The 25,000-nt window shown below is 49.6% G+C and overlaps 3 protein-coding genes across 3 annotated transcripts in view; all 3 read left to right on the top strand.

Annotated features, from left to right (window-relative positions):
* atg2a (autophagy related 2A) overlaps positions 1-5,556 on the top strand; it is a 20,508-nt gene extending 14,952 nt beyond the window's left edge. The window contains 4 exon segments of the mRNA XM_084451015.1: positions 404-525; positions 883-1,037; positions 3,300-3,422; positions 3,604-5,556. Of these exon segments, the coding sequence (XP_084307141.1) occupies positions 404-525; positions 883-1,037; positions 3,300-3,422; positions 3,604-3,840 (637 nt within the window). The 3' untranslated portion in view covers positions 3,841-5,556.
* A 1,389-nt stretch (positions 5,557-6,945) lies between these two features.
* Positions 6,946-9,608, top strand: trmt112 (tRNA methyltransferase activator subunit 11-2). Its single transcript, XM_084450682.1, has 4 exons — positions 6,946-7,126; positions 7,285-7,386; positions 8,428-8,520; positions 9,235-9,608. The coding sequence occupies exons 1-4, from the start codon at positions 7,052-7,054 to the stop codon at positions 9,334-9,336; spliced, it is 372 nt and encodes a 123-aa protein (XP_084306808.1). The 5' UTR covers positions 6,946-7,051; the 3' UTR covers positions 9,337-9,608.
* A 2,332-nt stretch (positions 9,609-11,940) lies between these two features.
* On the top strand, positions 11,941-17,602 carry tgfb5 (transforming growth factor, beta 5; the record flags this gene model as incomplete). Its single annotated transcript, XM_084450668.1, has 7 exons — positions 11,941-12,292; positions 12,662-12,825; positions 13,558-13,690; positions 14,338-14,448; positions 15,361-15,541; positions 16,606-16,759; positions 17,444-17,602. The coding sequence occupies 7 exons, from the start codon at positions 11,941-11,943 to the stop codon at positions 17,600-17,602; spliced, it is 1,254 nt and encodes a 417-aa protein (XP_084306794.1).
* Between the last annotated feature and the right edge of the window lie 7,398 nt (positions 17,603-25,000).

The raw sequence follows: 25,000 nt of genomic DNA, 5'->3' as shown, positions 1-25,000 counted from the left end.
CTCACTCTGTCTGTCTCTCTCTCCCTCTCTCTCTGTCTCTCTCTCCCTCTCTCTCTGTCTCTCTCCCTCTCTGTCTCTCCTTCTCTCTGTCTCCATCTCCCTCTCTCTCCCTCTCTCTCCATCTCTCACTCTCTTTCTCACTCTCTCTCACTGTCTCTCTTTTTCTCACTCTTTCTCTCTCTTTCTATCTCACTCTCTCTCTCTCCCTCTTTGTTTCTCTCTTTTTCTCACTCTCTCTCTTTCTCTCTTTCTCTCACTCTCTTTCTCTCCCTCTTTGTTTCTCTCTTTCTCTCTCTCTCTCTCTTTCTCTTTCACATGTGATCACACTTCCTGACCATGACCAGCTGAGTGTTGAATGTTGTCCAGTCTAGTTGAGGCCTGCTGGTTTCCTCTCTTGTCCCAGACTCCTCGGCGTTGACAAGGTGATCCAGTACGCTGTCACCGAGTGGCTCACAGACATCAGGAAGAACCAGCTGCCGGGGATTCTGGGAGGTGTAGGCCCCATGCACTCTGTAGTTCAGCTTTGTAAGTACAGAAAATGGTTTGAAGTCAATCGATGTTCACGCTCTGTCTTTTCTGCATATTATACCACATAATTATATGACCTCATATAGTGTAAATTTGGTGTAGCTGGTCTTATTCTTACCCCCCTTCCTCTCTCCCCACCCCCCCCCCTCTCCCCACCCTCTCTCTCTCCCCCCCCTTTGTCTCTCTCTCTCTCCCCCCCCCCCCTCTGCCCCCCCCCCCCCTCTCTCTCTCTCTCTCTCCCCACCCTCCCTCTCTTCCCCCCACCCCCTCTGTCTCCCCCCTCTCTCTCTCTCTCTCCCCCCCCCCCTCCCCCTCCCTCTCTTCCCCCCCCCCCCTCTCTCTCCCTGTGTTCAGTCCATGGCGTGAGGGATCTGTTCTGGATGCCCATAGAGCAGTACAGGCGAGACGGACGCATTATCCGGGGTCTCCAGCGGGGGGCAGCATCCTTCGGCACCTCCACGGCCTCCGCTGCTCTGGAGCTCAGCAACAGACTGGTGCAGGCCATCCAGGTAACTAGAGATCAACACAGTCCCATCCAGGTCGCTAGAGATCAACACAGTCCCATCCAGGTAACTAGAGATCAACACAGTCCCATCCAGGTAACTAGAGATCAACACAGTCCCATCCAGGTAACTAGAGATCAGCACAGTCCCATCCAGGTAACTAGAGATCAACACAGTCCCATCCAGGTAACTAGAGATCAACACAGTCCCATCCAGGTAACTAGAGATCAACACAGTCCCATCCAGGTAACTAGAGATCCACACAGTCCCATCCAGGTAACTAGAGATCAACACAGTCCCATCCAGGTAACTAGAGATCAACACAGTCCCATCCAGGTAACTAGAGATCAACACAGTCCCATCCAGGTAACTAGAGATCCACACAGTCCCATCCAGGTAGCTAGAGATCAACACAGTCCCATCCAGGTCACTAGAGATCAACACAGTCCCATCCAGGTAACTAGAGATCAGCACAGTCCCATCCAGGTAACTAGAGATCAACACAGTCCCATCCAGGTTACTAGAGATCAACACAGTCCCATCCAGGTAACTAGAGATCAGCACAGTCCCATCCAGGTCACTAGAGATCCACACAGTCCCATCCAGGTAACTAGAGATCCACACAGTCCCATCCAGGTTACTAGAGATCAACACAGTCCCATCCAGGTCACTAGAGATCAACACAGTCCCATCCAGGTCACTAGAGATCCACACAGTCCCATCCAGGTAACTAGAGATCAACACAGTCCCATCCAGGTCACTAGAGATCCACACAGTCCTGCACTTTATTTACAACTCTCAATTTCTTGGGCCACAGTCTGTACGTTTATGAAACCATGTAAGGACCAATAATAATCATCATCATCATCATCATCATCATCATCATTATTATTATTATTATTGACCACTGACTGACCTGCTTCATACAGGAGCTAGAGGTCATGACCCTACAGGAGCTAGAGGTCATGACCCTACAGGAGCTAGAGGTCATGACCCTACAGGACTGTGATTAAGGTCATCTGAGGAGCAGCTTTGTGCTGAGGTCTCCTCCTGACTGCTCTCCCTGCTGCTCTCTCCTGACTGCTCTCTCTGCTGCTCTCTCTCTGCTGCTCTCTCCTGACTGCTCTCTCTGCTGCTCTCCTGACTGCTCTCCCTGCTGCTCTCTCCCTGCTGCTCTCTCTGCTGCTCTCCCTGCTGCTCTCTCTGCTGCTCTCTCCTGACTGCTCTCCCTGCTGCTCTCCTGACTGCTCTCCCTGCTGCTCTCTCCCTGCTGCTCTCTCTGCTGCTCTTTCCTGACTGCTCTCTCCTGACTGCTCTCTCCTAACTGCTCTCTCCTGACTGCTCCCTCCTGACTGCTCTCTCCTGACTGCTCTCCCTGCTGCTCTCTCTGCTGCTCTCTCTGCTGCTCCCTCCTGACTGCTCTCTCTGCTGCTCTCTCCTGACTGCTCTCTCCTGACGGCTCTCTCCTGACTGCTCCCTCCTGACTGCTCTCTCCTGACTGCTCCCTCCTGACTGCTCTCTCTGCTGCTCTCTCTGCTGCTCCCTCCTGACTGCTCTCTCTCTGCTGCTCTCTCCTGACTGCTCTCTCCTGACTGCTCTCTCTGCTGCTCCCTCCTGACTGCTCTCTCCTGACTGCTCTCTCCTGACTGCTCTCTCCTGACTGCTCCCTCCTGACTGCTCTCTCCTGACTGCTCCCTCCTGACTGCTCTCTCCTGACTGCTCTCTCCTGACTGCTCTCTCTGCTGCTCTCTCCTGACTGCTCCCTCCTGACTGCTCTCTCCTGACTGCTCTCTCCTGACTGCTCTCTCCTGACTGCTCTCTCCTGACTGCTCTCCCTGCTGCTCCCTCCTGACTGCTCTCTCCTGACTGCTCTCCCTGCTGCTCCCTCCTGACTGCTCTCTCTGCTGCTCTCTCCTGACTGCTCCCTCCTGACTGCTCTCTCTGCTGCTCTCTCCTGACTGCTCCCTCCTGACTGCTCTCCCTGCTGCTCTCCTGACTGCTCTCCCTGCTGCTCCCTCATGACTGCTCTCTCCTGACTGCTCTCTCTGCTGCTCTCTCCTGACTGCTCTCCCTGCTGCTCTCTCCTGACTGCCCTCTCCTGACTGCTCCCTCCTGACTGCTCTCCCTGCTGCTCCCTCCTGACTGCTCTCTCTGCTGCTCCCTCCTGACTGCTCTCTCCTGACTGCCCTCTCCTGACTGCTCTCTCCTGACTGCTCTCTCTGCTGCTCTCTCCTGACTGCTCTCTCTGCTGCTCCCCACCCCCTCCAGGCTACGGCCGAGACTGTGTACGAGATCCTGTCCCCCACGCCCCCCTCCTCGCGCCCCCGGCACGCCCCCCAGCCTGCCGACCTCCGAGAGGGCGTGGCCAAGGCCTACGACACGGTCCGAGAGGTAACTGCTCTGCTTTTCTCTTTAAAATCCATTGAGTTTGTTTGCTTTTTTCATTTTTTTGTGTTTTTATTCAAGGTTTTATGAAGAGCAAATACCCATAATGCTTTGCGCTAGAATAACACCCCCTCAGACACGAGCCCCCTCTCCCTCTCAAACGCTCGCCTCCTCCCCTCTGTCCCAGGGGGTGATCGACACGGCCCAGACCCTGTGCGACGTGGCGTCTCGCGGGCACGACCAGAAGGGGCTGCCCGGCGCCGTGGGCGGAGTCCTGCGGCAGATCCCGCCAACCGTGGTCCGTCCCTTAATAGTGGCCTCCGAGGCGACGTCCAACCTGCTCGGCGGGATGAGGAACCAAATCAAGCCGGACGCGCGGAAGGAGGACTTCCTAAAGTGGCGCAACGAAGACAGCCATGAGTGATCCCCGTAGGAAAGGGTGTTCTCAGCCGTGGTCGTGTGACATCGATTTGGGAGTGAACTGATGAAGGGGTGAATGCTGGAATGAATGAATGAATGAACGAATGAATGAATGAATGATGTGAGCATGTGTGTTTTAATGCAAAAAAAAACAAAAAACATAACTACTGCAGAGTGACTGACTTCCCAGTTTGACCCGACTCCCTCCAGATACACGGAGATAGATGCTTAACATTTATCTTACTATTCTCCGATGCAATCAGTTAGTGCTCAGCTCCTCCCCCTCTCGGCAGTACAGGATGCAGACAGACAGAGCTACTCTTCACCTTCCTTGAATGCAAACATAACTCTGTCACCCACCTCAGCTGACTTCCTGGTTCACCGTCAGAACCCACAAAGGAAGCTGTGTGATTGAACAATGTTGATGAGTATCTCTCCACGTCCAGGATAGTTGAGGTCAACTGGGTTTGGGTGGTCACACTGCGGCCCTCTCCCAAAGGAAAGCCCCAGGTCCTAAACCTTGGATGTGTGTGGATAGACTGATGGGTTTCCACCATCTTGCTTCTACCTATGTGACCCTCTCAGATTGGCACTGCTGTGTCTAGGGAGTAAGGAGCAAGAGGATGACCTGGTCAGGGCTTGTGTGAGGATGTCTCTGGTCAGAGCTCGTCTGCTCTGTGAGACTTTGTCACACATCTCCAACCATTTCTATGACGTGTGTCCTCTTCCCTACTACTCTGAGGTAATAGTCGACTCTTACACCAACACTTAACTTGGCTGAGGTCCCGTACAGGATTGAGGACAGGTAGAACACAAGAAAGGAAAAGGTTGGAGAACTGGGACATACGGGACTGACGGATAGTGGGAAGAAGAGCTATGGTGAAGCAGCCTTTGTGGAGCTCCTTACAGAGGTTGGAAGGTCATCCATGTTCTCCCCCTGACCTCATGACCTCACTGCACAACTCTCACCCCTCTCCTTCATCTCTGTGTGTCGTTATTCGTGCCATAAAGCTTGTTCAGTGTCGGGTGTCCTCCCCCCTTTGGTTTCTAACTAGTTGTAGTGCCTTCCTCTGTCCTGAAGCCTGTCTGAATACATGTTTGAGCAGGAGGGTGTGTTGGTTGTACTGCAGACGGGCTGCGTCTGTATTGAACAGACCAATAACAAAGTGGCTTCATATCACGTCTCCCCTTGGCATTGGTGCTTGACACTAGGAAATACGTTTAAGTCGCTGTTTATCGAAGTTTGAACTTCTGACCTGCTCTAGTCTGGCTCCTGTCCAAAACACTTGCTTGACTCATCTAATTAGTTGCCTTTCTGTTCTTTTTTTATTTTTTTTTATTTTTTTATTATGTTACACAAATATTCATAAGTATAATATTCATTTTCAAAGTAATATCGTTTTGGGATGTGAGACTAGGTAAAAGAAAGGAAGGGGGTTCGTGGTTAAAAAAAAAGTTTTACATTTTTATCTTTTGTTCAGTGAGTTTCGGGGATGTGTGTTGTGTTGTGGTATGTTTGTGTGTCAGAGCGATACAGAGAGAGTGCGGTTGTGTTGTGCATGTTTGTGGGTCAGTGGTATCTTGTGAGGGTGACAGGTTGGTTATATTTGTCACACCTGTGTGTGAAATTACTATCTACTATCATAAGAAGTATGAATTACATGTATATAACAAAAATCAAATGAGTACACAAATTAATACAAAAAAATAAAACTTCATTATAAAAAGCTGAATTCTGTTTTTGTTTACATTTTCCCTAAATGAATGATATTTTGTTACACTATCAATCATTAACCAGGTCCAGCCTGGCTTATGTGCGTGGCTGGCTTGTTTCTGTTCAGGACTGGTAGGACGGAAACTAGTCATGCCACTGAAATAGCTGTGAATTGAAATGACATGAAATAATGTCTGATAAATTAAGATAGGTCTTGTCGCCTGGACACATCAGTTCCAATGCTTCCAATGCTAATCCAGCACAATGAGAGCGGGATAGCCAGTTAGCTCATGAGCTCACAACTAGCAGCAGCATCCATAAGATTAATGGAAGCGGTCAGTGGCTAAAGCAGTTACACTGATGATTCCTGTAACGTTAGCTATTTTTCTGTAATTGGTTCAACTTCTGTTTCTGGACAAAGGTAAGAGATAAACCGAGATATCACAAGGCTAGCGGACCTACAGCGGGTCCCTGATGGACGAGCTGGCTGATCTCCGGCCGAATCCACTGGCTGGTTCCTGTCCATTTGCACATCGAATGGCAAGTGGACCTCTGGTGGATTATTAGCATCAGGGACAGCGGTCCGCTAGTAATCTGAAATGCTCCCACTATTGCTCCACCACCATTCCACCGGTAGTTTATTGTCTATATCCTAGGCCCATTGGCCCTAGGCTTATGGATTTCTATTGCTAAATTAACTTACTCTGAACATTTTTGGGGTAACCCTTCCTTTCATAGTCTCCCAATTACTAAATATATACCTGGTAAATACATGCAAAGTATAGCCTAATATATAATGGGTAATTACTGAGACACCTATACTGGAGGTATAATTTCAAAACAGTATTTAAAATGTTCAATTACTGCACATTAATTCAATAACTGACATAGCACCACCAGGTAACCACATTTTTCCATAGCTTCTATAACATCCAGTGACAAAAAAATATTTACTTCACCCACAAGCCAGGGATTGAACCCCTGACCTTCCTGCATGGGAGTCACACACTTTATTCACTATACTACCAAGAATCTGGAAAGTGTGTGGTGTCATAGTGTATTTATGTTGGTGTGCTGGGACCACTGCCTCTTGTGGTGGCAACATAGAACTGCAGGTCAACTGGATGGAGGGATGGAGGGAGGGAAGGAGGGAGGAACAACCAGACAAATGCTATCTATGGTGCACTGGCTTACAGCCACGCACAAAAAAAACTAGTATTTATAATTATGTAAATTTTATTCCAGCATAGTCTTCTTTGTCACTTTTTTGAATAGGCTCTTTGTAATTGTCACTGCCTACGACATGCTCTACACGCCCGGAACGTTAGGAGAGTTAGTCCAAGTGCGAGGGAAACATGACCCGACGCACCATCAAAACTTCCGGTCCACATGTAGTCACATATTGGGAAGAATCTCCGACAAATTCTGAAACATTGCCGATAAACAGTTTTCTTAGGAGGGTGTTTTCTTCTCAGAAGATAGCGTATATTTTATTGTAACGATGAAACTACTGACGCACAACATGCTGACGTCCCACGTGAAAGGGGTAACCAAAGGATATCCCCTCATTATCAAGGTAAAAGTCAAGTGTGGAATCATCACTGTGCACGTCGTTGTTCACGTCCAGCTAATGTAATGGACGACATACTAATGTCATGATCAATACAGTCTTATGACATACTAATGTCATGATGAATCCAGTTTTATCACAATCCGTCGGTTCTCAATCCGCAGGCGACGGAGGTGAAGGTGAACGAGGTGGAGTTCAACCCTCAGTTCGTGAGCCGAATGATCCCGAAGCTGGAGTGGGGCGCTTTGGTTCAGGCGGCCGAGGGGGTGAGTGGGTCCTTTTATAACTGTTCAGGGAGGTTAAAAGACTTGTGGTATATTTCAGTTCTTAACTTTTGGGTCAAAAAGGTACTTCAGGAGAAAAATGTGGTCAAATCAACAATTTATTGAGCACGCCTCACAGGTCAAATCTTCGGCAATACTAAGGTTCTTTTACGAGGTGGCGAGCTTATATCTTGGCTTCAGGCCAAATATCACATGACAAACAAATTTGCATACAAGGGATGTACATTAACACAGATCTGATCAACTAGTCTTGTAATTGGTCAACAGGTCACTGAGCTCTGCCCCCCTACGGACATGGGGCTATTCTGGGTTCTTCCTGTGTCCTCCTAGGATCACGTTTCAACTGTAGACTCCAGAGGTGTTAACTTTATTGACTCAAGGACAAAGGAATGTTGACTCAAGACAGGACATATGTTGTCATCTAGATGTTAAACTACTTAAGTTAACAAAGTTCTACCTAAAGTGAAGTTTATTCATTATTCTTAGTAAATTGATTACTACATGAGAGTAATACAAATGTATTGATGTAATACAGTGTAATACAGTGTAAAAATATACTACAGACTGATCACTGATGTGTCTGATCACTGATGTGTCTGATGTCTTTCTGTGAGCCCCCGAGAAGAAGCTATCAAGCGTTGTGTACATCATTTACGTATAGTACAGTAATATGTCCAGCTCATCACTACCCAGCAAACACGCAACGTCAGGGAGACGTTCAGATCACGTCTTAATAACGTCCGTCGGTCCTGAACCCCGTGTGTTCGTCTGCTGGACCCCTCAATATTCACACGTCTGGCTTGGACCCCTCTAAGACGTCTGTGGACGTGCAAAACGGGTTCAATATCTGAACGTAAAAAAAAAACATTCATTCTGGCTCCTAATTGGATGTCTTTGGACGTCCAAAAAAGACGTATAAAAGACGTCTTTAAGACGTGTCTTTGCTCAGTGGGTAAAACAGTTCTCTCCCTGTCCCTACAGACATTGACCGTATCATAACATGTCACGTTTATGCATTTCCAGCTTGGTCACATGCAGGACCTGCCGACTGAGCTGATGACCGACTATGAGAACAATGAAGACTTCCTGAAGAAAGTACACAGGGTTCTGCTGGAGGTAAGTAGCAAAGCCTAACCCTAAGAACTCCTCACATGGGTTCTCTAAGAACTACTCACTGGGTTCTCTGAGAACTTCTCACTGGGTTCTCTGAGAACTCCTCACTGGGTTCTCTGATGGGCCTTTTCCACCAAGAGGGAACCGGTTCGGTGCCGGTCCGTGAACCTAATTTTGAATGGTTCCGAGCATTTCGACCAAAAATAAATGAGTTCGGGAACCTGAAAGCTAGTTCTGAACCGGCACCACAAAATAGTAGGTTTTTCAGTGCGAACCGTGACATCATGGGAGTGGGCTGACGTACAACGGTTCATCTCAAAACTGGTCGAAACGCGGGCCCGTTCTCTGGACAGAACCAAGGTTCCAGGAATTTTGGAACGAACCGGTTCACGAACCAGAGTTCTTTTGGTGGAAAAGGGCTCTGAGAACTCCTCACTGAGTTCTCTATCATGAGAACACATACATCCATTTTCCAGAAACCATTAATAGTATTTCTAGCTCGTATTGATGTGCAAGTGAGAGTACCACACTATCTCCAGTACATGGCTCATCTGTTATTTCTTAATCATATTTGTTGCTGCATAAGGACCTCTAGTGGTCAGATGCAGTAAAGGCGAGATAAAAAATACTGTGGAAATTCACCACTGCACACCAGGCCTTCTCAGCCAGCTGAAGGTGAGGTGACCTGTTTCTGTCTGGTCTTGTGTTTTTCTCCAGGTGGAGGTGATTGAGGGGTGTCTGCAGTGTCCGGAGTCTGGCCGTGAGTTCCCCATCACCCGGGGGGTCCCCAACATGCTGCTCCACGAGGACGAATCATAGCGAGGGGGAGTGGCCCCCGGAGAGACCCCTCTCTCTCTCTAGATATGAGAAATACACCTCCATGTAGTACGGTAAAACCCCACACCCTCTCGATGTAAGCTTTGTATGGAAGCCGCCGGCATTGTGGGTGAAGCCCATCCTGGACTATGTCTGATATCGGGAGTGTGAGAAGATTGTTTGTACAGTTGGAGCACCTGGGCGTCACAGAATGGTGCCCCATGTTCTCCTACTTGTGAGGTGATTTTGTTTTGTTTATTTGTATATTTTAAGGTTTGGTTGCATTTTTTTTTTTTTCAATAAAAGTGACATTCTTGGTAATATACTTCCTTCTGCCTTTCCATTTTTGTAACATGTACACAGATATAACAGTATATCATCTAGGAATCTCAGAATATGCAGAAGATTATGTATAAAGCACCTCAAAATGTGTTTCTGACAAGTTTAGAATGCCAGGATGTGGATATGGAACATTGACTGGGACACATTTCCAAGCAAAATCTGAGCGTGGGCCTACTGCACTGCCAAGAATGAAAGAAAAACTATGTTTAGATGTAATAAATCTGTGGACTATACCCTCAGCTCTGCTGGTTCCAGGGTAGAGAAAGTGCTGAGAGAGGGATGACGTGGCGGAGGCCTGACTATATTTGGCTCTGAGGAGCGGAAAAGCGCCAGGGCTAAGTTGTTTTGGAGGAAATATTTTTGAACCCACACACTGCAATACCACAACCAACCATCACGGATCAATCCAAACGCCCCCAGGTCAGAGGTAATGGATGCCAAACAACCTCGGATTCCACGTAGACAAGTGTGTTTGACTAGGACGGAGGAACGGCAGAGAGAACAAAAGGGGTTCTACTGAACTAAGACTCAGTATTAACAACCACGTCCAAACAAGAGCCTGCCTGTTCCCGGGGCGAAGCAGCGTTATCGTTTTTAGAGTGGAGCAGGAATGAGGCGCATGCCAGACCAGACCACAAGGCCCCGGGGCCCCTGCGCCTCGCTCCTTCCCCGTCTCTACTACCTTTCCTTCTACTTACTGCAATTACAGCGCCGCTGCCGAGACTATAATAACGATAATGGGATGGTGAGAGCGCGGCAATAAAAGCTCTGACAGATTAACGGTCCCGGTCCTCCTGAGCTGTAATTAACCATGAGACGGGGAAGAAGAGAAAGAAAAAGAAAGAAAACGACTGTGGGCAGGAGAGAGAGAGAGACAGAGAGAGAGAGAGAGAGAAAGACAGGGAGGGACACGGGTGGAGGGACTCAATATCAGGGACACATTTATTATCTGAGCACGTGGAAATTAAAAGATAGAAATAAGTACCGTGTGTAGCTGTAACCTATACTTTCTAAGGTAGACGTCACGGAGACTGAAGGGGAAAAAACATCCCAAAGTCTTTATTCACGGATGGCATAGTATTAGTTACCTTACTCTAAGCGTTTTGATGCCACGGACATTGATTAGTGGATTCAGCTCTGGTCATATAAAGTTAGGCTGTGACGTGCCCCAGCCTGGGTAGGGGAGGCTGGCACAAACAAAGACAAATTCCTAAGATTTTTAGGAGAGACGGAGTGTGTGTGTGTGTGTGTGTGTGTGTGTGTGTGTGTGTGTGTGCGCGCGCGCGCGTGTCACGCGTGTGTCTGCACGCTCTGATGAGGGAGATGCCTACATAATGACACACACCCATTACTTTGGTGGTAGAACCCCACCCTCACCTCTCACATCCAATCACTCACATGGTCTGCAATCTCCCTCTATCTCTCCCTCTCTCTCCCTCTACCCCCCCTCTCTTTCTCTCTCTCCCCAGTCTCTCCCACTCTCATATTCAGTTGATACGTTGGAGTTGCAGACTGAAGCTGCAGGTCGAGTTTCTCATAGCAGAGGAATGAACGGATTTGGCCCCAGACCTGATTTTTTTCAAATGGTGGACTGTAAAGATGGAACCGCACCAGCAACCGTTGCTCTCTTCTCCATGATATACTGAAGGATTTCTGGGGGAGTTTATATTTTTAAGAGCATAAGGGTCGCTCTCATACAGGATTTTATGATTTCCGCACTTTATGAGCTCAGCTCGAACCACTTTGTGAGAAAACTCATACGACTCCCGAAAATGTAATGTATTTAGTTTATTGAGTAGCCTATATAAGTTGGCCTTTTATGGGGGCTTGTCCTCGTCGTTGGGGAAAATAATTTTTAACTCCGATATGGCTCTCAGAGACGAAGATGAAGGACACAGGATACAGTTACAGTGAAGGATACAGTTAGACTAGTGATTTAAGCGAGTTTTGCTAAAGAATCACGACATGGGCTGAGCTCCACAATGCGGGTGGTCGCTAAAGTTTTTATTTTATTTTCTATTCACCGTTTTGTATTTTGAATGTCGAAGATGACTGCTTCTTTTAGAAACTATCTAAAATAAATTACAAAGAGCCTATTCAAAAAATATCTTGCAATCAGAAAATCCTCAGGCACTGACCGGCAGTGCGTTAACGGGACCCCGCGCGCAGCGGACAGCACCGTGCGCCACCGTGCTGGTGGAGAGAGGAGTTATCACATTACGCATGGAGCCGAGGGACACGGTGCTCCCCTTCCATCACTGGATCATGTGGCTTCCCCACTTCGCTCTCCTGCTTCTCCGAATGACCCTCTCCGCGGAGGGGCTCTCCACCTGCCGCTCCTTCACTCTGGACGACACCAAGTCCAAGCGCATCGAGGCGGTCCGCGGCCAGATCCTCAGCAAACTCCGCATCCGCAGCCCACCGGAGCCCGTTAACGTGACCCCGTCTCCCGGTACCGTGCCCGCCGAGGTCATGCTCCTCTACAACAGCACGAGGGAGCTGCTGAAGGAGCGTGCGCGCCAGGCCGAGGCCGCGTGCGACCGGGAGAGCAGCGAGGAGGACTATTACGCGAAAGAGGTTCAGCGCATAGACATGCTTCCGCCACGCACGGACACCAGTGAGTGTTGACCACCATCATCACCATCATCATCTTCATCATCATCATATGACATGGCAAGAATTTATCTTGAACTCTTGCGCGCTCCAGTGATACATGAATACCAAAAATACGTTACAATTACGCATGCGTGATGCTCTCCGAACATAGGCCTAATTGCCCTTCCTTTATCTGACACCTCTGGGACTCTTGTGTCACTTAGTACTTGATATTCATGACATTGCTCAATACACTTTGTTAAGAATGGCAGTCACATCACTCAGCCATCATATTGTCTAGATATTGTAGCCTACTGTCTGATAAATGATCAAGTTCTATAATGTGATTTTATTTATGAGTGAACTGAGCCTCTCTCCAACTCCCCCCTAGATGCAGTGAACCCTGTGCCCCCCAGTCCGTACTACAGAGTGGTGGACTTCGATGTGAGCGGGGTGGACCTGAACTCCAGCTCGCTGGTCAAGGCAGAGTTCAGAATCTACCGAGCGCCCAACCCACAGGCACGCACTACTGAGCAGAGAGTGGAAATCTACCAGGTACACACGTCACACACACACACACACACACACACACACACACACACACACACACACACACACACACACACACACACACACACACACAGGCTTTTGAGACCATTCTGATCTAGCGAGCTCACATTCAGTTTCACTCTGTAGAAAGTGAGCTTGTGAGATCAGGATGGTCTCACAAGGCCACATGGCACAAAGTGTCACAGCACACAAACACACACACACACACACACACACACACACATTATTTCAATAGCACCTTCCATGTGTACTACATATAAGTTGACGCCAGAAAATTTGCTATATCTGCTACAGTAAGTTGGAGGTCAGCCACAGACATCGAAGAGCATTCAAAGGGTTAAAACCTGTCCTTTTCCTCTGTCACTCACTCTCTCCATCTCTCTGTCTCTCTCATTCTGTCTCTTTGTCTCTCTCATTCTCTCTCTTTCTCTCTCTCTCTCTCTCATTCTCTGTCTCTCTCTCATTCTGTCTCTTTGTCTCTCTCTCATTCTCTCTCTCTTTCTCTCATTCTCTGTCTCTTTCTCTCTCATTCTCTCTCATTCTCTCTCATTCTCTCTCTCATTCTCTCCCTCATTCTCTCTCTCTCATTGTCTCTTTCGCTCTCATTCTCTGTCTCTCTTTCTCTCATTCTGTCTCTTTTTTCTCTCTCATTCTCTCTCTGTCTCTCTCTCTCTCTCTCTCTGTCTCTCTGTCTCTCTCTCTCTCTCTCTGTCTAAGGTGCTGAAGGCGGACGATGCGACTAGCCCCTCACAGCGCTACATCGACTCTCGAACCGTGCGCCCCCGGACCAAGGGGGGATGGCTGTCTGTCGACGTCACCGAGACTGTGAAGGACTGGTTGGCTGATCCAGGTCAGGTGATACCCAGCGTGTCACCAGCTTTATGTGTCATCACCACCACCTTGATCATCATCTTCATCATCATCATCATCTACTCAAGATAACATTCAAACCCATGTGGATTTATTGTTTAAAGCTGCATTCATTGATTTTATGCATATTGTCAAAACTAATTAAAACCACCTAATATCAGATGATTTAATTGAGCCATAGCGTCCTAATGGCATCCTAATGGCATCCTAATGGCGTCCTAATGGCGTCCTAATGGCGTCCTAATGGCGTCCTAATGGCGTCCTAATGGCATCCTAGTTCAATGACTCACCCCTACCGGTGACCTGGCTGTTGTTATTCCTGCATTTCTGCCTGTGTTGTCAATAGCTGGCCTACGCCCTTGCTCCCTGCATCCTTATGATATATAAGGCACATATTATGATATATAAGACAAACATTATGACATATAAGGCACATATTATGATATATAAGGCACATATTATGATATATAAGCACATATTATGATATATAATATAACATATGGCTCTGGACGTTCGTTTCAGCCGTTGGTTTGAGCGCGAGCAACTTACTGCCATCTAGTGGTAAAATAAAATCAATGACCGCAGCTTTAACTTAATCTCGTTCTCTCTTTTTTCCGTCCCCTGCAGAGATGAACCTGGGTCTCAAGCTGGGGGTCCACTGCCCTTGCTGCACATTTGTTCCCTCGACGAACAACATCGTCCCCAACAAGAGTGAGGAGCTGGAGGCTCGCTTCGCAGGTGTGTGGCCTCATTCATCCGCTTATCCAGCCGTGTTCAACTCACCGCTCATAATAACCTCGTATAGGAATCACATTACATTACAGTCATTTAGCAGACACTTTTATCCAAAGTGACTAACAATAATTGCGTTTAACATAGGTAGTCAGTGTGCTACTGCTCACTAGAATAAGTGCATCTCCTTTCTAAACAACTGTCAAAGAGCATAATCTAGTGGTGAAGGCAAAGTGCAAGAGTAGCAAAATAGAATTATACAACGGTTAGTTCTGGTTCTTGATTCTGATTGGCTGGAAGCCGTGTTAAAATAATTTGTAACACACACCTGGGACCGCATATCATTCCATTTTCAGTATTAATGCGCCTCCCATTTGATCCAATGCATTGTAGTTGTTGTTGTTCTTGGCAACCCTTTTGTTAGGGGAACTATTTTGCTCCGCGGAATTGAGGGAATGATGCTTCGTTTTGAATAAATGTTAATATTTCACATTGCTGTGTGTCTATTTTACACTAATAGCTGTAGTAACCGTTTAAAAAAGCCGAGGCCGTGTGTTATAGTGATTTTATAACAGCTAGGGGGGTTTTACTCCGCTTCGCGTCGTGCCTAACAACGCCCCCTAGCTGTTATAAAATCACTATAACACACGGCCTCTCGTGGTTTATTGCTTAAATAGGGGCTTAAGAGGGAGAATCATAGTAATACCTCTTGAAGAGGCGAGTTTTGAGAAATGAAAACAGTCCTGTGTGAGATTGACTGCATGTTCAAACTAGAGGTGGGGCTCGTTTCCCCAGACACAGACTAAGGCTACATTAGGATTCAGGTGAATTGTCAGGTCTAGGTTTGTCTTCAATCCTCGTCTGGGACATGGTCACTGTTTACCCCTTCTGCTGCACTCAACTACCCCCCCTCCGTAGGTGTGGATGACGAGTTTCTCCGCCAGGCAAGGAAGCCGGAGTTGGCCAAGGGCCAGGTGGAGTTCAGCACCAAGACACCCCACCTCATCCTCACCCTGCTGCCCAGCGACAGGCTGGACAACCCGGGCAAGAAGACCCGCAAGAGGAGGGCGGCCGCTGCAGACACCACCACCTGCTCCCGGTAAGACCTGACACCAGACCCCTCCACCTGCTCCCGGTAAGACCAGAACCCACCACCTGCTCCCGGTAAGACCAGACACCACCCCCTGCTCCCGGTAAGACCAGACACCACCACCTGCTCCCGGTAAGACCAGACACCACCACCTGCTCCCGGTAAGACCAGACACTAGACCCCTTCACCTTTAATTAGTTTTAAGACCAGACCCCCCCACCTGCTCCCGGTAAGACCAGACTCAGTGTTTGACTCTGTGGTTCTGTAGGAACTCAGACCAGGGCTGTGTTTGACTCTGTGGTTCTGCAGGAACTCAGACCAGGGCTGTGTCTGACTCCGTGGTTCTGTAGGAACTCAGACCAGGGCTCTGACTCTGTGGTTCTGTAGGAACTCTGACCAGGGCTGTGTCTGACTCTGTGGTTCTGTAGGAACTCAAACCAGGGCTGTGTTTGACTCCGTGGTTCTGTAGGAACTCAGACCAGGGCTCTGACTCTGTGGTTCTGTAGGAACTCAGACCAGGGCTGTGTTTGACTCCGTGGTTCTGTAGGAACTCAGACCAGGGCTGTGTCTGACTCTGTGGTTCTGTAGGAACTAAAACCAGGGCTGTGTCTGACTCTGTGGTTCTGTAGGAACTCTGACCAGGGCTGTGTTTGACTCTGTGGTTCTGTAGGAACTCAGACCAGGGCTGTGTCTGACTCTGTGGGTCTGTAGGAACTCAGACCAGGGCTGTGTTTGACTCTGTGGTTCTGTAGGAACTAAAACCAGGGCTGTGTCTGACTCTGTGGTTCTGTAGGAACTCTGACCAGGGCTGTGTTTGACTCTGTGGTTCTGTAGGAACTCAGACCAGGGCTGTGTTTGACTCTGTGGTTCTGTAGGAACTCAGACCAGGGCTGTGTTTGACTCTGTGGTTCTGTAGGAACTCCGACCAGGGCTGTGTTTGACTCTGTGGTTCTGTAGGAACTCATCCAGGGCTGTGTCTGACTCTGTGGTTCTGTAGGAACTCAGACCAGGGCTGTGTCTGACTCTGTGGTTCTGTAGGAACTCAGACCAGGGCTGTGTTTGTGGTTCTGTAGGAACTCTGACCAGGGCTGCTGTCTGCGATCGCTCTACATCGACTTCAGACGCGACCTCAACTGGAAGTGGATCCATGAGCCCAAGGGTTACCGTGCCAACTTCTGCGCTGGCAGCTGCCCCTACCTCTGGAGCGCAGACAACCACTACAACATGGTGGGTTACCATGGTAACTCTCTCTCCCTCTCATTGTCCCTCACGCACGCGCGCGCACGCACGCACGCACGCACGCACGCACACACACACACACACACACATACTTTGTTGCTATCTCTCTCACACACTTCGCATAAAAATAGACATGAAATGAACTTAAAAACAGGGAAAATATGATGGAAGAAAAAACCCGCTAAAAATAAAATAATACATTTGACACATTAACACACACCAGAACTCACAAGGGCATCTCTTTTCTAAACAAGTGACTAAGAGCATAATCTAGTGCTGAAGGCAAAGTGCAAGAGTAGCAAAATATAAATACAATAGGTGCTTAAGAGGGAGAATCCTGGTAGTATTTTATTTAACAGTTACAATTATAAATGTTAATGTTAAAGATAAAGTGATGAGTAATCTCTGCCTGTGTTTGTCCAGATCCTTCCCCTGTATAACGAGCTGAACCCTGTGTGTCCAGATCCTTCCCCTGTATAACGAGCTGAACCCTGTGTTTGTCCAGATCCTTCCCCTGTATAACGAGCTGAACCCTGTGTTTGTTCCAGATCCTTCCCCTGTATAACGAGCTGAACCCTGTGTTTGTTCCAGATCCTTCCCCTGTATAACGAGCTGAACCCTGTATAACGAGCTGAACCCTGTATAACGAGCTGAACCCCGTGTTTGTTCCAGATCCTTCCCCTGTATAACAAGCTGAACCCGGAGGCGTCGGCGTCGCCCTGCTGCGTCCCTCAGGACCTGGAGCCGCTCACCATCGTCTACTTCATGGGCCGGACGCCGCGCGTTGAGCAGCTCTCCAACATGGTGGTCAAGTCCTGCAAGTGCCGCTGACGCAGGAGGAGGAGGAAGAGGAGGAGGGGGAGGAGGAGGAGGAGGAGGACTGAAGGAAGGGAGGAAGGAACTTTGACCCAAAACAACAACAAAGACCCAAAATAAACAAACAAACAAAGACCTAGCGGTTCTCATGGAGGACAGACTGACCTTTGACCTTTTCTGTGTGTTTAGTCCTTCATTGTATTCTCCCGTTGTTCCCTTGTAAATCTGCATAATGATGTCAGGGAACCGTTCACTCATAATACAATATCACAAGCATGAAACTAGGCCCCCTACAACAACCCCCTTCATAGAGAAACACATATCCTGGAATATTGATACCATGGCGGATACTGTAAATATCACATTCATTGACATACCTTCTTTAAGCAAATGTAAAATGGATTATCTTTTTTTATTTGAATGAAAAATACATATTCTCTGCTTGCAGTGACTTCTACCGAGGAACTGGGCTGATTGTGATTCACTCACCGCATGGGTCTCTGTGGTCAGAGATGTGTTATCAAAGCTACAGGGAGTTTACCTTTAAGTTCATAGTAAGACGCTTTCGTCTGGTTTGAGTTGAGAGGGAGGGAGAGAGAGGGATGGAGGGAGAGAGAGAGAGAGGGAGGGATGGAGGGAGAGAGAGAGAGAGAGGGATGGAGGGAGAGAGATGGAGGGAGAGAGGGATGGAGGGAGAGAGATGGAGGGATAGAGAGGGATGGAGAGAGAGAGAGGGATGGAGGGAGAGAGAGGGATGGAGAGAGAGAGAGAGGGATGGAGAGAGAGAGAGAGAGAGGGATGGAGGGAGAGAGATGGAGGGAGAGAGAGGGATGGAGAGAGAGAGGGATGGAGGGAGGGAGAGAGGGATGGAGGGAGAGAGAGAGGGATGGAGGGAGAGAGAGAGGGATGGAGAGAGAGAAAGAGGGATGGAAGGAGAGAGATGGAGGGAGAGAGAGAGGGATGGAGGGAGAGAGAGGGGGATGGAGGGAGAGAGAGAGGGATGGAGGGAGAGAGAGTGAGAGAGACTGTGTCCAGGCAGGGGCCTCTTTGCCAGCTCTCTGTGGTCAAGGGCTGAAATCAGCCGGCGTAAACAGGATGTGAAAGATTTCCAGACAGCGACCACTCACGAAAACGCCAGATTTAAACGCCCGGGGTTCTGGGTTTTGTGGTGGGAGGAGAGAGAGAGAGAACACAGAGTCTTTGAAAGGAGATGTGGGATGACTGGCTGGATTTAGAAGCCATCGGCCCCAGAGGTAGTATTTTGCAATCTTAGCAAAATCACAACGATCCGCGTCTGGTCACGCGTGTGTGTGGTGCTGCTGTAGTCCACACGCTTTTATACTCACTTCTAAATGCTGTATGTTTGCTTGTTTTCACTCAAATGCTCTGTGATGGCGAATTCTGTCTCGGTTCATTACACTTAGAGCAGTGTGCTAATTATGTGAACACCAGTAACACTCTTAAGGTCCATCTTCTCACACATGCACACACACATGGCCACACACACACATGCACACACACATGCACACATTTACATTTGACTGAATGTCTAAAAGCTGAAAATATACAGTATGTCCCCTGGAGCTCACGGTAAATATAGTCTCTGGTATGTCCGTGGTTTGTGTGTGTGTGTGTGTTTTAGAGACATAGAGCTGTGTGTGTGTGTGTGTTTTAGAGACAGAGCTCTGTGTGTGTGTTTAAGAGACAGAGCTCTGTGTGTGTGTGTGTGTGTGTTTAAGAGACAGAGCTCTGTGTGTGTGTGTGTGTGTGTGTGTTTAAGAGACAGAGCTCTGTGTGTGTGTGTGTGTGTGTGTGTGTGTGTGTGTTTAAGAGACAGAGCTCTGTGTGTGTGTGTGTGTGTGTGTGTGTGTGTGTGTTTAAGAGACAGAGCTCTGTGTGTGTGTGTGTGTGTGTGTGTTTAAGAGACAGAGCTCTGTGTGTGTGTGTGTTTAAGAGACAGAGCTCTGTGTGTGTGTGTGTGTTTAAGAGACAGAGCTCTGTGTGTGTGTGTGTGTGTGTGTTTATGTGGGCTGGTGATCTGGGTGGAAGACAGAGGGACTCTGTTGGACTGACAGACCTTCAGTCTGTGGATTAAACCTTAACGGCTGAGATGATGAGAAAGTGTCTCAGCTGCAGGAAGATGCTGCTACCGTATGACTGCAGGCTGCTGTATCTGCACAGCTGAGTCAGACCCATCAGGTCTGAGAACGTGGTCGTCAGGTCTGAGAACGTGGTCGTCGGGTCTGAGAACGCGGTCGTCGGGTCTGAGAACGCGGTCGTCAGGTCTGAGAACGTGGTCGTCAGGTCTGAGAACGCGGTCGTCAGGTCTGAGAACGTGGTCGTCAGGTCTGAGAACGTGGTCGTCGGGTCTGAGAACGTGGTCGTCGGGTCTGAGAACGTGGTCGTCAGGTCTGAGAACGTGGTCGTCAGGTCTGAGAACGCGGTCGTCGGGTCTGAGAACGCGGTCGTCGGGTCTGAGAACGCGGTCGTCGGGTCTGAGAACGCGGTCGTCAGGTCTGAGAACGTGGTCGTCAGGTCTGAAAACGTGGTCGTCGGGTCGCTGCCATGTTCTCAATCTGAGGCTGTGAATGCCACGTCTGAAACGGATGAAAACAAACTAGATGTAAAACGGAGTCAGACTTTGGTTACGCCCAAAAGGAAGTGACCCCTAAGGCCAACTTTGAACTGTGGGGGCCCCTCAGCCTGTCAGTGCAGCAGCCTGTGTGTGTGTGTGTGTGTGTGTGTGTGTGTGTGTGTGTGTGTGTGCGTGTGTGTGTGTGTGTGTGAGCTGTGGTGAGACTCCGTCTCCTCTAAACTTGCCCCAGCATCTGTCAGCCCCGTAACTACCCCTTAACTACCCCTTAACTACCCCTTACTATATCCACCCTGTACTTATCCCAGGGCAGTGCGCTGCTGAGTGTCTGAGCGTCGCCGCGTCCTTGAAGAGGGTGTGGAGTCTGCGCTCGCTAGCTCCACACACACCCAGGCTTCCCGCATTCACACACACAACTTCCCACTGCGTCCGCGGATATTATAGCCTGTAACGTCCTTCTGGGTGTGAGTGTGTGTTGGACCGTCCTTGGGTTGGCAGGGGGGTGGCGGAGGGTGTGTACTAGACATCGCAGCCTTGCCCCCATACACACGACACTGCCTATAATGCTCCTCTGAGTGTGTGTGTGTGTGTGTGTGTGAGCGTCCCTTAGAGTACCCAGTCGTTGGTGCACGTATGACCAGAATGTTTATGCACTCATCCGCGTCACCGCCACATCTAGAGCCCAGAACCACCATGGCGTTCATCCTCAGTCTGGACCGGGCTTCTGTTTATTCATGTCTATCGCAGCCAGTTCGGTACACAGAGCTGGGATTTTATTCAGGGGAACAGAACATCATCCAGACAAAACAAGCTACTCAACCCGGCTCAGATATGGATCTGTATAACCAGGGTGACCTCAAACTCATTGGAGCCATGTGCTGCCTTCAGGCCGTAGAACATAAGTCAATCTAGCTAAAATAAACATAGCTAGGGTATATGGTGCAGCCAGCAGAGGGCGCTATTCCTTACTGGAGTGGTCTCAGGCCACAGAGATAAACTTAAAATAATCTAGATCAACTGTTCAGAGCTTTATGGTGCTACAACGAGGCTTCTGTCAGTGAGCTCTGTTCAAGTCCGTAGCCAAGGTGGCGTTGGGTGAACATAGATCCGTCCATGAGAGCAGCAGAGTGGTGAACTCTGACCAGAGGATTCTAGAACGTATCTCATTCAAACGCGCCGCATCTCTCTGCTGCTCACTGGACATGCTAACGCTAGCCTCATCTCTCTGCTGCTCACTGGACATGCTAACGCTAGCCTCATCTCCCTGCTGCTCACTGGACATGCTAATGCTAGCCTCATCTCCCTGCTGCTCACTGGACATGCTAGCACCGGCTAATCATCATGCTACGCCTCAGATAACTAAACAAAAAAACAAGCTGGCACTTCTGGTAAAGAGGTGTCTTTGATAATGTCCTCTTTGTCCCCTCACCTGTGTGTGTGTGTGTGTGTGTGTGTGTGTTAGTCGGTCAGTCTCAGAGTGGGGAGGGTGGAGGTGGGGGTGGGGTGGGGGGGTTGGAGGGGGGCCTCAGCTCGCTGCCCCGCCCCCTCAGCTCCAGGCTCCTCCTCAGCTCCAGGCTCCTCCTCCTCTTGCGGGAGAGCTGCCGCCTCATGCTCCTCCTCCGGGGCGTGGCCTCGCTGACCGTGTCGGAGGACGCGTCGATGTACGCCAGGTTCTCCCCGAAGAAGTCCAGCAGCGGGCAGTTTGGCGGGGGCTGCTGGCCAGGGGGGTCGGGGGGGGGGAGGAGGGGGGGCGGGGGGGAGGAGGGGAGGGGGGGAGGGACGTCGGACGGGCCGGGTGTCTCCTCCCCCTGGGTCTCTCGCTCCTCTCTCTCTCTCCCCTCTCCCAGACTCCCTCTCTCCCCTCTCCAGCTCCCTCTCTCCTCTCCCAGACCGCCCAGCTCCTCTCCCCGGACCCCCTGCTGGGGCCGGACCCTCCTGACCGCCTGGTAGAGCCGGTAGGAGAGGGAGTCTGAGGAGGAGTCTGTGGAGGGGGATTCCGACTCGCCACCGGACCCCGTCGATATCATCATGGGCCCCAGCGAGTCCAGCTCGGACGCCACGGAGCACGGCGCGGCGGCGGGCATCGACAGCGACCGGCCGAACGCCCGGGGCTCCACCCTCAGCAGGAGCCTGGGGTCCCGCACACGCCGCGGCGGCGGCACGGGACTCGGCCCCGCCCCCTCTGAGGACCACACCTTCAGTGGGCTCATGGAGTGCGTGCAGGTGCCCCCCCAGCAGCGGTTGGGCAGGTGGCCGTTCTCGGAGCCGCCCCGCGCCCGGTACCCCAGGGTGGTCTGGGCGCCGCGGCGGACGTGCCGGCGAGTGCTGCGCTTCCAGCGGCGGCGCTGGAGGAGGAAGGGGTCGTTGAGGTCGAGGGGTCCGGGGAGGCGGAACGCGTCCATCGACATGTTCTGGATGTTCTGGGACCAGTCCGTGGCATGAGCCCTCAGCTCCTCCATCTGAGAGAGAGCAGAGAGGGGAGGAGATGGAGAGAGAGATAGAGAGAGAGATAGAGAGAGATGGAGAGAGAGATGGAGAGAGAGATGGAGAGAGAGATGGATAGAGATGGAGAGAGAGATGGAGAGAGAGATGGAGAGAGAGATGGAGAGAGATGGAGAGAGAGATGGAGAGAGAGAAAGAGATCAAGAAAGGGAAGTGAGGGAGCGAAAGGAAGAAAGACGTGTGTGTGTGTGTGTGTGTGTGAGAGAGAGAGAGAGAAGGGGGAAGGAGATAGTGGTGTATAATAAGATACTGTAACTGCTTGGCTCCTTGAATAAATAATCTCTGATACAGCATCTCTCTCTCTCCCTCAGCTCCGCCCCCGTTGTCTAGGAGACTCACCTCCGCCCGCGTCTTCTTGCTCAGCACGCGCAGCCACTTGCCTATCATAGTGAGGATGGAGGCAAAGTAGGCCATGCCAAACATTATCCAGAGCCACACCAGGACCTTGAACACCACATTTCCATTTCGACCGGCACCTACTCACACACACACACACGCACACACACACACACACACACACACACACACACACACACACACACACACACAACAATGTGCAATATTAAACAATGTGGGTACAGTATACAGTACATGTCATGGAGAATGTCAACAATAACAATGTGTATGTGTGCGTGGTGTACAGTACCTACCAGCAACGTAGTCCCCAAAGCCCACCGTAGTGAGGGTGATAACGACGAAGTAGAGCGCCTCCACGAACGACCAGTCCTCCATTTCCTGAAACACCACGGTTGGCACAGCAAGGAAGATCAGACAGCCAATCAGGATGGAGAGAACAGCAGAAATGACCCGCACGAGGGTGGGGCTGACCCGTCGCTTCTGAGAGAGAAATAGAAGATAAGAAGAGATATGATCAGAGAGAGAGAGAGAGAAGGAAGGAGTTTTTTTAATGACACAGGTAGTGAAGTAAGCTGTGCAGTTTAAATCTCATGCTACAAACGGACACGTGTGTCAGGTATAGGAGCCAGCTGCACTTAAAGGAGTAGTAAAGAGAAAATCATGTTTAGCACTGTTTTAAGGTTAGTTATGATCATATACAATGGTTCAGATCAAAACGTTGACAAAACTAGCACTTTTGAGAAAGTCTGATAATTGCTCTACCACCGTTTAGGTCATACAATGGATGTGGATGGGCACCTTGAAAAATCATTCAAAAACATGTTAAACTCTCGACTTCAAAGACAAGAAGCTCACCGAGGGGGTAATTGGTGTCTGTTGGTGTTCTGACATCAAATTCGCAGCAAAGTATGAATCCTGTAGGGTTTTATTGATCATTTGATGAAATCCATTGACTTGTATTGAAGCGACCGTTGTAGATGTGTAGATCAATCCACAGAGGGGATTCAGGAAGCGGAACTACTTACGGTAGCTATTGTTATTGTTTGTGTTAGCTAGGCTAGCTAGTTTGCTCACTGCTCACGCTACTCTTTCGCTCACAGACAAGGAAGCCCTAGGCTACAGTTCAGGAAACGCTTATCAAAATGGCTGATCTTGGAGAGTATGAATTTGATCGTGAGGAATTTGACTTATTAGACGGCAGCGCTTATCGTTTCGAGCCTGCCCGAGATCAAGGCATTGCGCGAGATCGGAATCAGTTCAAGCGGAAGTTTACACATGTATGTGCTGCGACTAAATAGTTCTATGCTAAATATAAAAAAAAAAACTTTCCAGATGGACTAGAATCTTACTTTATGGCGAATTATATGTCAGAACGCCAACTAACACCTCGGTGAGTTTCTTGTCTTTGAAATCTTTGTCAGTTCTGTCAGGGGTGAAGAGAAAGTCTGCAGAGCGCGAGGCTCAGAGAGCAGCTGCCTCATCTGCATATGCGGCTCCACCTGCTTATGGGGCTCCTGCCCAGGCCCCGGGTCACGTGACACACGCCGCTCCACCCGGGAGAGTGGCCCCTCAGCGGGGCCCTCAGCCCATGAGTATTAATGACTCGCTAAATCAGATTCTCTCCCTCACTGTGGAGCAGCGCAGCGCAGCAGCTGACACTCTGAATCTTCCCTCCCCTCCACCACCGGCAGGGGCTTCATACACGCCTCCCCATCATCAGTAGACGCCACCGCTCCGTGTCCGAGGCCGCCCTGTTACAAAAGCCAGAAGGCCTGTATGTAACGACCACCTTGAACGGACGCCAAAACATAGTTCCTCCTTGATGCGAGGGGGAGGGGTTGCTACAGTCACTCCTCATCGCTGTCTAGAGGGAACAGACATCAAAATGAGAGAGCGAAAGCAAGGCATGCATGGTGCAGGGGGGGGGGGGGGGGGTTTGGGTGAGAAAAACCAGGCCATTC

The sequence above is a fragment of the Borostomias antarcticus genome (assembly GCF_949987555.1).
Source record: "Borostomias antarcticus genome assembly, chromosome: 16".
NCBI classification, from domain to species: Eukaryota; Metazoa; Chordata; class Actinopteri; order Stomiiformes; family Stomiidae; genus Borostomias; species Borostomias antarcticus.
This window is presented reverse-complemented; position numbering and strand designations above follow the sequence as displayed.